This window comes from Callorhinchus milii, unplaced genomic scaffold (genome assembly GCF_018977255.1).
Source record: "Callorhinchus milii isolate IMCB2004 unplaced genomic scaffold, IMCB_Cmil_1.0 Scaffold3, whole genome shotgun sequence".
NCBI lineage: Eukaryota > Metazoa > Chordata > Chondrichthyes > Chimaeriformes > Callorhinchidae > Callorhinchus > Callorhinchus milii.
The window spans coordinates 77,557,007-77,573,826 of NW_024704744.1; the positions used below are offsets into that span (position 1 = coordinate 77,557,007).

At 43.3% G+C, this 16,820-nt stretch overlaps 1 protein-coding gene across 1 annotated transcript in view; it reads left to right on the top strand.

Annotated features, from left to right (window-relative positions):
• Positions 1-13,843, top strand: part of galnt2 (UDP-N-acetyl-alpha-D-galactosamine:polypeptide N-acetylgalactosaminyltransferase 2) — a 33,146-nt gene extending 19,303 nt beyond the window's left edge. The window contains exons 10-16 of the mRNA XM_042333077.1: positions 6,653-6,756; positions 7,976-8,102; positions 8,795-8,887; positions 9,423-9,506; positions 10,347-10,473; positions 12,361-12,480; positions 13,410-13,843. Coding sequence (XP_042189011.1) covers positions 6,653-6,756; positions 7,976-8,102; positions 8,795-8,887; positions 9,423-9,506; positions 10,347-10,473; positions 12,361-12,480; positions 13,410-13,565 — 811 coding nt within the window. The 3' untranslated portion in view covers positions 13,566-13,843. The remainder of the gene's footprint in view (positions 1-6,652; positions 6,757-7,975; positions 8,103-8,794; positions 8,888-9,422; positions 9,507-10,346; positions 10,474-12,360; positions 12,481-13,409) is intronic.
• The last annotated feature ends 2,977 nt before the right edge of the window (positions 13,844-16,820 follow it).

The window sequence follows — 16,820 nt, forward strand, 5'->3', positions numbered from 1 at the left end:
GCCTTATCGCCTTTTTGAGAATGCCCACTGTATATTTTGCAGGAGAAACATGGCAGCCAATTGCACACAGCAGTGTCCCACAAACAGTGGTGGTTTTTGAAGAGATTATTATTTAATTATTATTACAATAACTGGGTTCCTACTAAATGTTAGGTAAACAGAGACATGTGGAGTAAGAAAACTTGCCTAAGGTTTCGCCCCGCCCGGGAATTGAACCCAGGTCCTCTCACTTGCGAGGCAAGTATTCTAACCAATACGCTACAGGACCTCCATAATAATAATCCTTGCATTTGATATAGCACCTCATCACGTCGGTGAGACATCTCAAAGCACTTCACAGAGATTTACTCACAGCTGGTTATAGAGAGCTGCCAGCATTAAAAACAGTTGTTAGGCTTAGTCTTTCTTTTCACCCTCCTGCCCTGCCAATGATGTATGCTGCTGGCTGTTAAAACAAGGCTAAAAATACAGTAAACTTAGAGTAACCCTATAAAATGAATTTAACCCAAATTCTAAGCAATCTGCTAATATTCATCAGGAATAAATATAGTTAACCCTGTCTTAACTTGTCACTACACAGCTCTGTTTACCTAGCAGTAAGTAGGGACCTAGTTCTTTTAGTCAATTGGAGGACTGCTTTCTGCTCCCACCCCAAAAAGTAAGCCGTGCATAATTGGCTGCCGCATTTCTCCCACAAAATTCCGTCAATCCACTTTACTATATATTCTGTGAAGAGCTTTGAAATGTTTCAACAATGTAATAAGGAGCTATTAATCAAATGGAATATTACCGCTTAAGTCATCGCGCTGTGAATATCCCAGCCGCATTTATTTATGTATTTATACATACACTTAACTCGCCACTCTGGATAACTCGTTACTGAGCCCTTTTCCCCTGGAGCGACAAGGTATCAGGAGTTTACTGTGGACTCCAAATGTTTCACTTAATTTGCCTTTGCCTACTGCAATGCCATCCAAAGAAAAATCTAGCTCCCCCACATTTAAACGCTATATGTTTAGAAAGCCCATTTGCAGACTGGTAAACATTTCCTAGCTTAGTTTTGAGTGTTTTCACTTAAAAATGTGTTTGGGGGAAATGTATATTATTTTTAAAAATGGTTTGAAAATTTCTACTGGATAGTGTGGGTGATGTGGCAAAAAATGTTTTGCAAACCGATTTGGTGTATCTAATAATGTATGGCATGAAGGTAAGACTGCTATGGCCAATTGACTGCCAAGTTTTGCCCACAAAATATAGAATCAATTAACTTTACAGTATATTCTGTGAAGCACTTTGAGATGTCTTAACAACATGATACGGCACTAGAACAAATGCAAGGACTGTTGTTATTATCGTGTTATCAGTTCCTTGTGTTCATTTCATGCTACATGATGCATCCTTTAGCACCCATTTTAAAAAAATGTTGTCAGCCCAGTTTCAGAATATGACGTTCTCTTCTCTTCATAGCTATCTCTGGTTAAATCTCGAGTGCTGCAACCTAATTTACTGTTTTGATTTTTATTTAGGGTTGTGTGAAAAGGTAGGGGCATCTCAATTTACTTTATGTTCAAATGTTGCATGTTGTGCACAAGTAGAAAATGAAATTGAGCTGAACAGAGCGATTCTGTACTAATGCTTGGTGTAAAACAGAGCTTGGAACATTGAATTGATGTGGATTTCTCTTTTTTTTAAAAATGAGCATTTCAAAGCTTTGCATCCAGCAAAACCCTGAAAAAAAGTTGGTCACTCAATCCACGACTGTTTGTGGGACACTGCTGTTCGCAATTGACTGCTGCATTTTGCCCACCAAATACACAGTCAATCCACTTTACAATATATTCTGTGAAGAGCTTTGAGACTTCTCTGTGTTGTGATAAGGCACTAATGGTGATATTAATAATAGTATTAGATATAGCATTTGATATAGTCCCTTATTAGATCGTTGAGACGTCTCAAAGCGCTTCACAGAATATACGATAAAGGAAATTGACTGTATACTTTGTGGGCAAAATATATTCTGTGAAGTGCTTTGAGACATCTCAACGACATGATAAGGCACTATTATTATATTATTATGTTATTATATATTATTATAGTTATTATTAAAAGTTACAAACCTAAATTAAAATTGGCAAAGATTTCTGATCATGTGAACATGTAGTGGTATGAAATGTTGTTTTGTCTGCATAAAGGAAATCTGGTAAAGAGAGTAATTTCATCTAGCCCTTATTCAATAACAATAACAACAATAAAATTACATTTGTATAGCGCCTTTCTCGTCCCAAGGCGCTGGACAATTAGTGCTTCGGACCCCAGCTGGGGTTGGGATTGCGGAGGGTGGAGAGCAGTGGGGGAAGCAGGATGATCGAAAGCACGGTTGAAGAGGAGAGTCTTGAGATGGGTCTTGAAGGAGGCAAGGGAGGGGGTGTGGGGTAGGGACTGCGGTATGGAGTTCTAGAGCGTAGAGGCAGAGTGGCTAAAAGCCCGCCCGCTAATGGTGGGGCGGGCAAGGCGTGGGGCGTGAAGCAGGCCGGAGCCCGCTGAGTGGAGGGAGCGAACAGGATGGTAGGGGGTTAGGAGGTCGCAGAGGTCGGGGGAGCAAGGCCATGGAGGGTTTTGAAAATGACGACCAGGATCTTGAACAGGATCCTCTATGTGATGGGAAGCCAGTGGAGTCGGGTGGATGGGGTGATAGGATCGTGAAGCCTGTTGCCCGGAGAGGACATGGGCTGCAGAGTTCTGGACGATCTGCAGTCTATGGAGGGAGGAGTTGGCAAGGCCGACAAGCAGGCAGCTTGCTTTGTCGAGTCTGGATGTTATGAATGCATGTGTTAAGGTCTCGGCAGCCAGCGGTGTGAGACAGTGGTGGAGCCAAGCGATGTTGCAGAGGTGGGGAAAGGCGGAGAGGGTTATGGCACAGATGTGAGGTTTGAAGAACAGTTGAGCGTCGAACAGGACACTGACGTTTCGTATTGGCTCCGTGAGATGTGCATCCATGGAGAGAGATGCTGTCAGCGACCAAGGTATGGAAGCGCTGACAGGAGCCAAGCAGGAGGGCCTCGGTCTTGTTGACATTCAACTGCAGGAAGTTGGCTCTCATCCAGGACTTGATGGCCTATAGGCAGTCTATGAGGACAGCAATGGTCCTGGAATCGAGGGTGGAGGCAGAAAGGTAGAGTGGATGTCATCTCTGGGTGTCATCTCTGTTTCTTTGCCAAGCATCATTGGGAGCATATATAGATATTGAAAAGGCACTAAATAATGCAAGTTATTGTTGTTGTTGCTCACAAATGCATCTAGGGCCACCTGCCCTCCTTGTGTAATGGGTGAAATAATCCCAAAGACCCTTAGGCTTGCGTTACCAGTGGCTCAGGCTATCTGTAAATTCTCTTTAATTCCTATACATCTCCGGAATCAATATTGCCTTTGCGTCATTGTAATTCTAATGACTTGGTGTCACTTCCCACTGCAATTTGGCCATAACAATTCCCAAATGAATACAAGGACCGTAAATGAATTTACACCTTTGTTAAAGGGAAATGAAAACATTTCTGGCTAATGAGACAGCAGAGCAAAATATCTGGCAAGGAGCAATCATTGCCTTCTACACCTGGGTTTGAAAAAGCAATAGATAACTCAGTTTTACTTTTAAATAAACATCTTGTTTCCAGACCGTGTATACGCTGTCTTCCTTTCTCCAGATCGCACCTGAAGACCTTCCTCTTTGACCATCAACCTCTCCCTGTCCACTGGCACCCTCCATCGGTTACCCCTCCTCCCCACCTTAAAAACAGCAACCTTTACCCCCATCCTCAAAAGTCCTTCGCTGGGCCGATCCCGGGTCTCCAAATACCGCCCTATCTCCAATGTCCAATCTCCCTTTTCTTTCCAAGGTTCTGGAATGCGTTGTTGCCTCCCGACATGAAAGGCGCTATACAAATGTAATTTGTTGTAGTTGTGGTCCGTGCCTACGGTCACTTCCCTCCTCTCCCTGGCTTGGCGACAAACTCCATCATTCCGTCAAGGATGTTAAGCGTCCGAGTCACTACCCCGCGGGAAGCGCTCTACGTCAGTGCGCTGTTGTTCTTGTAGTAGGCTTGGAGTTGCTTTTCTGGGTAACTTGCTGGGATGACTACCTTTATCTACAGTATTGGAGCATACAGAGATTGGTGCAGACAGGTAGATAAAGCTGTAAAAAGGGCATATGGGATACTAGGCTTTATAAATAGGGCATAGAGCACAAGAGTCAGGAGGTTATGATTAACCTATATAAAACACTGGTTAGGCCTCAGTTAGAATACTGCTCTTATGTTAAGGTATTGGAAAGGGTGCAGAGGAGATTTACGAGGATGGTACCAGGAATGCGGGACCTTGATTATGAGGAAAGGCTAGTGAGGTTAGGATTATTCTCATTGGAGCAGAGAAGGTTACGAGGAGACCTAATAGAGGTCTTCAAAATCATTAGGGGATTTGATAGGTTAGAAAAGGAAAAACTGTTTCCACCGATGGGTGTGTTGGTGACTCGAGGTCACAGATTTAAAATAGTCTCTAAAAGAAGCAGAGGGGAGGTGAGAAGAATTTTTTTCATGCGGCGAATTGTTCGAATCTGGAAGGCATTGCCTGAAAGGGTGGTCGAGGCCAATCCGATAACAACTTTTAAAAACGCGGTGGATGGGTATTTGAGGAGGACGGGTTTGCAGGGTTATGGGGAAAGGGCTGGGGAGTGGGATTGACATTACATTGCTCTTTTCAAAGAGCCGGCACAGACTCGATGGGCTGAATGGCCTCTTTTTGTGCTGTACGATTCTATGATTCTACTGAGAGGAACAGATTATTCACACACAATGTTCTATGCAGTTTAGGGTTATGTGGCTGTGGTGGGGGCCGGGTGTGTGTGGGTGGGGAGGAGAATGTTAAAGATTAAGTTTTTGATCTATATAAATGACCTGGGTATAGGGAGTACAATTTCCACGGTTGCAGATGACGCTAAGCTAGGAAGAGTAGTAAATGGTGAGGAGGATAGTAGTAGACTGCAAGAGGACATAGACAGACTGATAAAATGGGCAGACACGTGGCAGATGAAGTTTAATGTGGAGAAATGCAAAGTGATGCATTTCGGGAGGAAGAATGAGGAGAGGCAATATAAACTAAATTGGGTGACGGAACAGAGAGCTGAGGTTTCATATAAGTAAAATTTTGAAGGTGGCAGGACAGGTAGAGAAAGCTATTTAAAAAATAAAAAAAAGCATTCGGGATACGAGGCTTTATAAATAGGGGCATAAAATACAAAAGTCAGGAAGTTATGATGAACCTTTATAAAACACTTGTTAGGCCACAGCTAGAGAACTGTATTCAGTTCTGGGCACCACACTTTAGGAAGGACTTCAAAGCATTAGAGAGGGTGCAAAGGAGATTTACCAGGTTGGTACCAGGAATGAGGGACTTCAGTTATGAGGAGAGGCTAGAGAGGCTAGGACTACTATCCTTGGAGCAGAGAAGGTTAAGGAGGCTTAATAGAAATTTTCAAAAATTATGAGAGGGTTTGATAGGTTGAACAAGTAAAAACTATTTCCACTGGTGGGTGGGTTGGTAACCTGAGGACACTGATTTAAAATAGTTGTTAAAAGAAACAGAGAGTAGGTGAGGAGAATATTTTTCACACAGCGAGTTGTTTGGATCTGGAATGCATTGCCTGAAAGGGTGATGGAAGCCGATTCGATAAAATCCTTTAAGAGGGAAATAGATAATTATTTGTTAAAAACAAGTTTGCAGGGCTATGGGGTGAGAACGGGGGTGTGGGATTGATTTGGATAGCTCTTTTCAAAGAGCCGGCACAGAAACAATGGGCCGATTGGCCTCCTGCGCTGTGTAATTCTATGATTCTATGATTAGGGTCGATGCATATTGCTGTGCGGTTTACCTTTGGGAATCGGGTCCGGGACCCTACCCTGCATGAAAAGTGCTATTTAAATGCAAGTTGTTATTGGAAAGTACAGGGAAAAGAGCAAGGAATTTGGATCAGAATGGATGGTTTCGTTGGAGGAGCAATTCCTAACAGTAATGTAACGGGTCAATGCAATGTCAATGCCTTTTACTCTAGTACATTGTGTCCACAAAGTCATCGTATCCCTTGTTACAAAACAGCGAGATGAGACTACGAAGGAGCTGAAACAAGCTGTCAAAGATGCATTTTGCTCGTCACGCCATCCATGACACAGAAGATGTGGCAATGGATCATTATCTGCCATGAAACTGATGGCGCTCACACACACACACACACACTCCGATCCTCTGGATGCCCGAATACAGTTAAACACTTGTACCGAATACAATTAAGTATGTCAAAATACTTCTAAATACGATTAGCATCATTCTTCCACACGTTTCAGTTGTTGGTCAGTGCACTGTATGGGGGGAGAAAAACATGGGGTAACAGGACTTTGTGAACACCCTGTAGGTTTCTTTAGCTCTGTGGCTTTCTCATTCCATGCTGTCTTACGTTCTCATGATGCCTCTTCGTTGAAGGCTCCCAGTCAGTCGGTCAGTAAGCAACAATGTAAAAACAATGTTCAAATTAAATCGCATCAAATGAGATGATTGCTATTTGTCTAAACCAGAGTGGCTAAAGTCGGATATAATGTTTTCTTTGTAGAACGCCCATGATAGCAGGTGGTCTCTTTGTGATGGATAAAGCTTACTTTGAAGAGCTCGGAAAGTATGACATGATGATGGATGTCTGGGGCGGAGAAAACCTAGGTATGTGATTTCTGAACTAATTCAAGATTATATCAAATGCAAGTGTAATTATATAATTAATTTTATTAAAAATAATTATATAATTATGCTTATATTAAAACTATAATTGTATATAATTAGAATCTGGCTGTCGATATCAAACACATAAAACTGAGTCTGGATGATTTGTTATAATACTATTTTTATTTGTTGTTATTACTTGCAAAGACAGTACCACGGGCCCTTGGAAACTTGTACAGGTGCTTCTTGCGAAACCTGTAATATAATCAATATATATTTCAATGTATAATATATTTAATATAATTATATTAAAACTCCTTCAACCCTACTGACCTGGCTTCTCCTTTCGCTTATATTATTTATAACCGTAATTAATTTCACAAGCAGCACCTGTACATGTTCCCAACTACAACAACAACTTGCACTTATATAGCGCCCTCCACGCAGGATAGCGTCTTAGAGTGCTTAAAGAGGGCAGTGGTACTGTCTTTGCAAGATATATTATAATAATAATAGTAATAAAGATCCCTGTTCTTACCTTCCAATCCCTCCATGATCTCGGCCCACCCTACCTCCACAACCTCCTTCGACCCTACCGACCTGACTTCTCATTTCGCTCAACGGGCACTGACTGGTCTGCTTCATATCCCCCGGAGTTCCCGTCCCACCATCAGCGACCAAGCTTTCTGTCTATTCCTGCTCCCCTTATTCAAGGTGACCTACCTCTTTCACTGCACTTTCGGTCATTCTTTCCCCTCCCCACCCCCCTCAGCTCTCTCTCCCAGCTAAGGTGACCAGACAGAAGTGTCTTAATGCTTCGAGACGTCATCCTGATGTGAAAGGTTTCTCTCATCAAAAGCCCTGTTAATGCTGTTCGCAGTTTAATCATTTTTGCTAAACTGTTTCAGCAGCTTGCAGGTCATTTTCATTCATAAATCCAATGTGTTAGTTTATATTCTCATGAAAAATTACTTATTCAAGACTGTTTTGATGCACCATATGTATGTTCGGGGACAAATAGATGGGGGGAAGGGGTTAGATGAACAGGGGAGACGGAAGTGTCCTTGGAGAGGGGGAAATGAAAATGGCTTGGGATGGGATAAATAGACTGGGAAAAGGGGAAAGTGGATAAGGGGATGGAAAAATCGACTGAGAGACAAGGAGAAACATGTTACAAGTTCAGTTCAATTACATGTGTTGTAGAAACGTTTTCTTTTAGAGATCTCTTTCCGTGTGTGGCAATGCGGTGGCAGCCTTGAAATCGTCCCCTGTAGTCGAGTAGGTCACGTGTTTCGCAAGCAACACCCATACACGTTTCCAGGGGGCAGCGGTACTGTCTTTGCAAGGTAAGTAATAATAATAGTAATAATAATACAAGTAATGATAATAATAGTAATAATAATAACTTCCATTTACTGAGGGCTTTTTACGTAAAAAATGTAGTCATTCAATCCATGACTGTTTGTGGGACACTGCTTGTACTCTGCGTAATTGGATGCTGCATTTTGTGGGATACACTGTAAAGTGGATTGACTGTATTTTATGGGCAGTCAGTCCACTTTACAATATATTCTGTGAAGCGCTTTGAGATGTCTCAATGGCGTGATAAGGCACTATATTATATAATATAGCGCCTTAAAAGGGGTTAGATGAACTGGGGAGATGGAAATGTCCTTGGAGAATGGGAAATAAAAATCGGCTTGGGATGGAATAAAGAGATTGGGAAAAGAGGGATGTGGACAAGTGATAAATAGACTGGGAAAAGGGAGAGGTGGACAATATAACATAATATGTTAAATGCGAGGATTATTATTTATTATTTTCCTTTTACAATATGGCTATCTACCAATCTGTCAATCAAGCCTTATATTGATCATTGCTGGGGTCTTTAACAGTCCTTGGTTCCCTCTCATCTTAACGTTAAGAAATTGTCACATAAATAAAGTGAGGGCAATCTGTACATTCTCTTATTTACTTCCCCAGGAAGCACCGGAAATACTTAAAGAAATGTGATTTGTTTTCTATTTCATTTGAACAGAAATACACGCCGGGCGGCTGAGGTCTGGATGGACGAATACAAAAATTTCTATTACGCGGCAGTTCCTTCAGCTCGGAACGTTCCTTTTGGCAAGTATGTTATCTGCTCTTTTATACCCTTACACATCCTTTTATACCTTTACCCTAAATCTCCACGTACCCCTCTCGCGTGCTCAGCCCCTCCGCTCAGCTGACTCAAACCTGCTGTGCATCTCCCACTCTCTCTGCATCAGCTGTCAGTCACTTACCCCTAAGCTGGTGGATCCCTCTGCCTCCATCCTTCTGCCTTGTCCTCTAGCTGTCTTTAAATCCCATCTTAAAACCATCCTCTTCGACCACGCTTATGGTCAGCTCCCCCTTCTCTGCTCAGTGTCCATCCCAGGCCACTGTGTGGAATTCTGGTTTGGATACTCTAAAGCATGTTGATGGATTCCCACGTGTATCAGACACCCGGCTGACCAGAAAAGACAACCAAGTCGATAAACAGCAAAGCCAATAAGATATATACGGTTTAAACATGATTTTTTTTCTATGATTTTTGCTGAAGTTATTTTAGTCTTTTGCTCTTGTAAGTTGTGGACGGTGTTTTCCTTTATGCTCTGAAACACTAACTGTTCATTATTGCACAGCATTCAGAGCAGAATGGAACTAAAAAGGAAGCTGAACTGCAAGCCGTTCAAGTGGTATTTAGAGAACGTTTATCCAGAGTTAAGGTGAGCTATAGTTTCGCCTGTAATCTGCTGTTACTGTAGGAATTCTTAACTGTTTACTAGTTACTAATTAATTCAGTTACTAATTACGTACTAGTTACTGGCTCGGCATCATGCTCCGTCTCTGACAAGTGCTCTGGGACGCTACCCTGTGTGAGGGATGCTATATAAACGCTGTAATTCCATGTTAGTCTCTGTCCAGCTCGTGAGGTTTACGCAAATATTCGCAAGTAAACCCTGCTGTGCGATGATCTAATAATACGTGCATTTAAAACCTCTCAAAAGTGCTGTACAGGATTCACTGCAAAGTGTAGTTACTGTATTTGTGATGGCAAGAAAGAGAGACAGGGCAGGGAAGGAGATGATGTGGCACTCTGAGACGCGTGAAATACTGGTTTCGTTTACAAGTGGACTAAATTACGACTCTGTTCGATCGCTCCGTCCCTTTGTCTTTTGGTTCCCGTGTGAGATCGCCACCTAGTGGTGACTGACCAGTGTACACCTTTATTTAAGGTCTTTATTCATCCACCAAATGGTTTTAAAAACATTTGCTTTACTCATATATAATAATTCTTATTGATTTTGTTTTTGACATTTTATTCCGTTTGTTATGTTCGACGCCCATACTCTCGTTTCTCAAATTCAGAGACGCCATTTTCGATGTGGCGTTGTACACGTGTGTGCACGTTTATGTGCGTGTATCTGCACACGTGTGTATGTGTGCATGCTGGTGTGCGCGTGTATGCAAGCGTGCACCCATGTTGGTGTGTGTGTGTGTATATAACTGTAGACCGTCAAATTATTCTGCTCTGGAATAATTATTGGGGTGTGATCTGCCTCCAGAGTCCCTGATCATCAAGATATAGCGTTTGGAGCTTTACAGCAAGGCTCTAATTGCCTGGACACACTGGGCCACTTTGCGGACGGGGTCGTGGGGGTGTACGAATGCCACAACGCGGGAGGCAACCAGGTACGGGCCGGGAAGCTAACCTGCGTGCGGGGCGCTACATAAAAGCAACTTGTTGTATGGCTGAAGTTCAGAATGTAAATGCTGGGAATCATCAGGATGTGCTTCCATGGAGCCGTCACAGAGACTTGATGCCTTGTATCCAGGCTTTCCCGTACCAGCCTCTGTGAGCCCATCACCCCCATCACTCGCTGGGCTCCACTGGCTCCCCATCCCCCAGCGGTTTGGTTTCAAGACTCTTGTTCTCACATTGAACTCCCTCCACGGCCTCACACCCACGCTACTATCGATGCCATCTATGATACAACGCAAAATTACATTTGTAAAGCGTCTTTCACGTCAGGAGGACTTCCCAAGGTACTGAACAGTCAGGAATTAGGACCTGAGCGGTGAGGGGTTGGGATCAGGGAAGGTGGAGGGTAGAAAGGTGGCCTAAGGCACGGTCGAAGAGGAGGATCTTGAAGGAGGCAAGGGAGGGAGTGAGGCAAAGATGAATGTGGGATGGAGTTCCAGAGGGTGGGGGCAGAGAGGCTGAAAGCCCCACTGCCGATGGTGGGGCGGGCTGGGCGGGAGACATAGAACACGCCAAAGCCTGCTGAGCAGAAGGAGTCGATATTGATAAGGGTTAGCAGGTCGGTGAGGTAGGATGGGGCAAAGCCGTGAAAGGCCTGGAAGGTAAGGATGAGGATTTTGAACTTGATCCTCTGAGCAATGGGGAGTCAGTTTAGCCAGGCAAGGGTGGGTATGATGGGGTCACGGACAAGACCTGCAGAGTTCTGGGTGATCTGCAGCTTGTGGGAGGAAGAGTTGGGAAGGCCGACAAGCAGAGCATTGGCATAGTCGAGCCTTGAGGTGACGAATGCGTGTATGAAGGTTTTGGCAGCCTGAGGGGTGAGGCAATGATGGAGTTGGGCAATGCTGCCAGTGCCTGAGGTGTGGAGGCGCTGGCGCGAGCCAATCAGGAGAGCTTCGGTCTTGCTGACGTTCAAAGGAACCTGTCAGACATCAAGTCCTAGATGAGAGTTAACTTTCAACCAGGACTTGATGTCTGACAGGCTCCTTCCTCTCCTGTCAGGACCTCAGCGGTCCTGGAGTCGAGGGTGGAGGCAGAGAGGGAGAGTTGGGTGTCATCCGCATACATTGAAGGACAGATCCTTGAAGGTTGAGGTGAGAGGAGAAGCGATGGAGCAGGATAGAGGGGTCCTCAGTGTCGAAGGCAGCAGAGAAGACGAGGAGGACGAGGAGACAGAGGGAGCCCTGGTCACAGATGGTCAGATGACACTAGGCAGCACGGAAACCCGATTGGAGGGGTTCGTAAAGGGAGTGTCAGGAGAGGAAGGAGCGAAGCTAGGAAGCAACAACCCTTTCAAGGCCCTTGGAAAAGAAGGGGAGATTGGATGGGCCCGTAGTTTATGATCCCACCACCTCTCGCTTGTCTTCAAATCCCTTTATACCCTGGCACCTCCTTACCTCTCTGAGCTGCTTACTTCCCAACCCACTACTCAGTTGGCTCCGGCCTCTTGCTCGTCCCTTGTGCCCTCCGCACCAATATTGGTAGCCCCGCTTTCAACCACTACAACCCGAAACTCTGGAACACTCTTCCTCTATCCTTGCGCCTTCCCCATTTTCGGGTTGTGCCTGAAGACCTTCCTTACACCCTCCGCCCTGGCTCGGGGTCGTGCTCCTCCACTGTCAAGCGCTCTGGGACGCCACCCTGTATGAGACGTATTATATAACTCCAAACTTTTGTTGTTGTGAAACTTTATTCTAATTTGAAGATTTTTAAAAGTCCACAGCAGTGAATCCAGGTTCAGCTTACAGGACCATAGCAAAATGTAATGTATTTGGCTCTGACGCATGTGTGTCCTGTCTGGTTGTTTTTCTCGGCAGGAATGGGCACTAACAAAAGACAAATCAGTCAAACACATGGACTTGTGCCTTACTGTTGTGGATCGCATCCCTGGTTCTCTTATCAAGCTGCAGGGCTGCAGAGATAACGACAGCAGACAGGTTGGTAGCAATGCCATTAAAACGCTAAAAAGAGTAAAACTCACAAAAGTCTTATCTTTACCTTTAAGTAGAGTCCTGTAGGGTATTAGTTAGAGCGCTCACGTACACGCAAACAACCGGGTTTGATTCCCGGGCAGGGCAAAACCTTAGACAATTTTCCTTATTCCACACGCCTCTGTTTACCCAGCAGTGAGTTGGAATCCGGTTGATAATCCGATTGGTGGATCACGACCTGTTTGTGGGATACTGCGGTGTCCTTTTGGCTGCCGTGACTTTTCCAAAACATATGTAGTCAATTCACTTTACAGTATATTCTGTGAAGCGCTTTGAGACGTCTCAATGACGTGATAAGACACTATATCAGATGCAAGGATTATTATTTATAAATCATATAATCACCTAAGTCATACATACATCCCAGTCCCATTCAGTTTCCACTTAGATTTCTTTGCACTAGTCGTATTTTATTAAGCAAATCATCTCCTAACTCTTTAACATCGCTTCCTCACTTACCGACTGCATTGAATTGCGGGAGATGATGTATGGAGCAGTTACCAGCTGCATTGAAGTACGCATACACAGTGTGAATTATTGTTTAATTCAGATATTATATGACTTATTTAAGTTTGCCTGTAACTCATACTTTGCATTAAGTCGTATTAAATGTTATAGTCCCGACTAATATGACTTTGTGAATTTTATTGTAGTCCTTGTGCTGTTTTGCTTCGCCTACAAAACACACAGTCACACACTTTACAATAAATCCTGCAAAATGCTTTGAGACATCCTTTACAAAAAGTACTAACACAAAGTTTACTACCAGCAGTATAGTAGTGCATTGCAGGTTTTGTCAGATGCGGAAGATAAACTTGTACAAATAACTCAATACCATATTGTCATCTTATTCTTTTTTTTAATCTCTTTAACAGAAGTGGGAACAGATTGAGAACAATGCCAAGCTACGACACGTGGGCAGCAACTTGTGTCTGGATAGTCAGAACGCCAGGAGTGGCGGGCTGACGGTGGAAGTCTGCAGTTCGTCTCTTTCACAACAGTGGAAATTCACACTCAATTTACAGCAGTAACGGACCGAACCTTTTACAGCATCGTTCTGACCCTTTCCGTGTGGACGATATTTAAATTCCTAAATCAAGTTTGAGTTCAACCATATACCTCGGTCTTTTGGAAGAGTTCCACGCTCCACTTCTTGAATTAACGGATTGAATTACTGATGACATCCCTCTCCCTCCCCTCCCCCTCCACCCTCCCATGGAATCGTTACCACCTTATTCATTCGGCAAAATTAATTTCTCTCCCTTTGAGTACAGTAAACCTCACATAAATCATATCAGTTGGGACCATACATTTAATATGACTTATGCAAAGTATAAGTTATGTCAAACTTGCATGGGGGGTAAACTCTTGAATGGGGCTTGGGCAGGTGTACGATTTAAGCGATTATCTGATTTACACAGATCAGATTTATGCGAGTTTTACTTTATAACTTATGCAAAGTATGAGTTTTGTCTAACTTACATAGAATATAAACTCTTGAACAGGACTTGGGCAGATGTATGACTTAGGCGATTATACAATTAATACAGATCAGACTTGTGCAAGTTTTACTGGAAACTCTTCAAAACCCTGATTCCCTTTCCCCTCCATCCCTCCCAACGCCAAAAGCGTTCACAATGCAACCACTCCAGTTCTAACCAAGTGTGAAGGATTTCTGATTTTTTAATAGAAAATGTACTGCACTTACCCAAATCCTTCGAGGAGAATTGTGGGCTGTGTCACTTGCAGTTCTAAAGAAACAATACCCAAGTCCTGCAGTCCTTCAAAATTGCATGTTATTTGGGTTTTCTTAAAACAGTCACATGTTGGTGGTCTGTTCAAAAGTAAACCTACTAATTTCTGCCTTTTCAGTTTTCTCACAGCACACGGCATCCCCCCTCCTCCCACCCACCGTATTTCAGCTAATGATTTCACTATGTTAATGCCAAGTACACAGTACACATTATAATAAAGTTGCAGAAACACAGTTGGGGTGGGGGGGTGTTGGGTGGGGGGGTTGTTGAGGGGAGGACAGGAGATTGCATCCCGTTGCTTAAGGGTTTGGGACAAAATCACCTTAGCACTTTTCTTACTTTTCCATAAGTTTGGGATGTAAACCTGTAACTGCGAGGCACAACCAAACTATTTACATTGATATTGCACATGTGTAGTGCATCTGCGAATTCAAAGTATTTCATATATTTATTGCTGCAAATCATGTTTAAAAGATTGCATTTGAATAATTTCCTCCTTGGTGTTCCAGCCGGCACTTTTCTGGGGGGAAAAAAACGAGGGAATTTGTTTAACTTTGCCAATATTTGTAAGAGTTGACTACGGTAAACTCCTGATAACTCATCGCTCCAAGGGGAAAGGGGGCTCATTGATGGGTTATCAGGAGTGGCGAGATATCAGGAGTGGCGAGTCAGGCATATGTATAAATCCGTAAATAAGTGCGGCCGGGATATTGATGAGTCAAGTCAGGGTGGCCCCTGGGCCACATCCGGCCCACGAACCATTCCCAACTTCACTATCCAACGAGCAAATGCAGGATCCTGAGCCAATCAGGATATGGCAACCAGTGGGGGGTCCCAAGCTCTGCCAGGCGATGGGACTGGCCAGTCAGGATATAATATTGCTTGTGCGGCCCATGGACTTTCCTCAAATCCGGCATCTGGCCCTCAGCAGCCAAAAGGTTGGAATACCCTGATATAAGTGGTCAGCGACAAGTTAAGCCAGGGTCGAGTTATCAGGATTTTACTGAATTTCCCTGGCGATGACTGACTTGTGCCTTGCTTGATGCTAGCCAGGGTGCTGACGACCTCTAAAGACGTTACCCATTGCCATCTCAAAGACTTTGAAGAATTGGAGAAATCAGTGCTATAAGTGATAAACAGCAGCCAGTGCAGCCCATCTTATATATCAGTTTCTCTGCCCCTCGTAAGGTTTCCCTATCTTACCAAGTACATCTTACTTCGTGTCAACTTTGTCCGATTCTTATTCCATTTTTTTTTATTTATTTAATTTAGCAAATCAATCTTATCAGGATTACGCTGAATAAGATTTAGTGATCACAATGCAATAAAAAAAAGTGTCCAGCGCAGTCAGGAGTGTGAGAGGCTGCTTTTTGAAAAAAAAACAAGCAACTTTTTTTTGTATGTGTGTGTGATGCGAGTTCATTGAATGGCAAGTCAGTGTTTTTAGCGCTATCATTCGAAGCAGAAAGCTGTGGAAAGCTCCTGTTATGAAGTTGCCGACTGAACAAACACAAACGTACGTACAAGGTTACTGCTGCTGTTGCTGAACACGGGAATTAATTTTTTAAAAAATAAAATGTTTACATTGCCACAGTGTGCCAAAGTTTATTCCGTAGTCGAGTTACATAATGGTTTCCATTTTATAATTTCTAATAATCCTGGGATGTTAACATTATTGAATGTTTCCTCTTAACAACAGAATTTCTTCCCTCCCCCCTCCTGTCCCACCCTCCCCCCACCCAAAAAGCCTTTGAAAACTTCTTTCTCCCCCACCCGACCCCCTCCCCACCCTTCCTTCAACGAGAAATGCAACCTGATGGGTACTTTCCTGCTATCACCAGTGCTTGTGTTGCCTCGAGGTGACACCTGAGTTCTTTTACGGTCTGATTGTGACTTGCGTTCAAACTCCTACGTAAAAAATACTGTTAACTTTTTTTTAAAATTCTTAACGGTGACTTTTGTAAAAAGAGTAACAATGGTATTGTGGACAGGCGTCACTGGGCAATGCTGCGGAAAAAGGCAGTGCTGTCGTTTCTGTTTGATTGATTGATTGATTGATTGGGACTGCATTCTTCACCACTGTACAAAGCATGAACTCGCTCATACTTTTGTAGGTGTGTTGGATCGCATCTTTGAAACAATTTAACTTTAATAAACTTTATACCTTTAAATTCCAACTTTTCCTTCTCGGATTTTTGTTCTGAAAAAAATATCTCCTACCCTGGAACATTTAAAAATAATGATAATAAATAATTCTCGTATTTGAGATAGCGCCTTATCACGTCGTTGGGACGTCTCAAAGCGCTTCACAGAATGTAGTGTAAAGTGGATTGACTGTATTTTGTGGGCAAAACGCAGCAGCCAATTGTGCAGAGTAATGTCTCACAAACATTTGTGGATTGAGTGACCAAAGTTTTTCTTTAGGGAGGTTTACCCCTAGAAAGCAATCTGCTAATTGATTAACAACCCCAAAGTGCCTACTTTCTGCTCGGTGAAGAGGTGTGTTGAGTAAGGAACGTTGCCTAAGGTTTC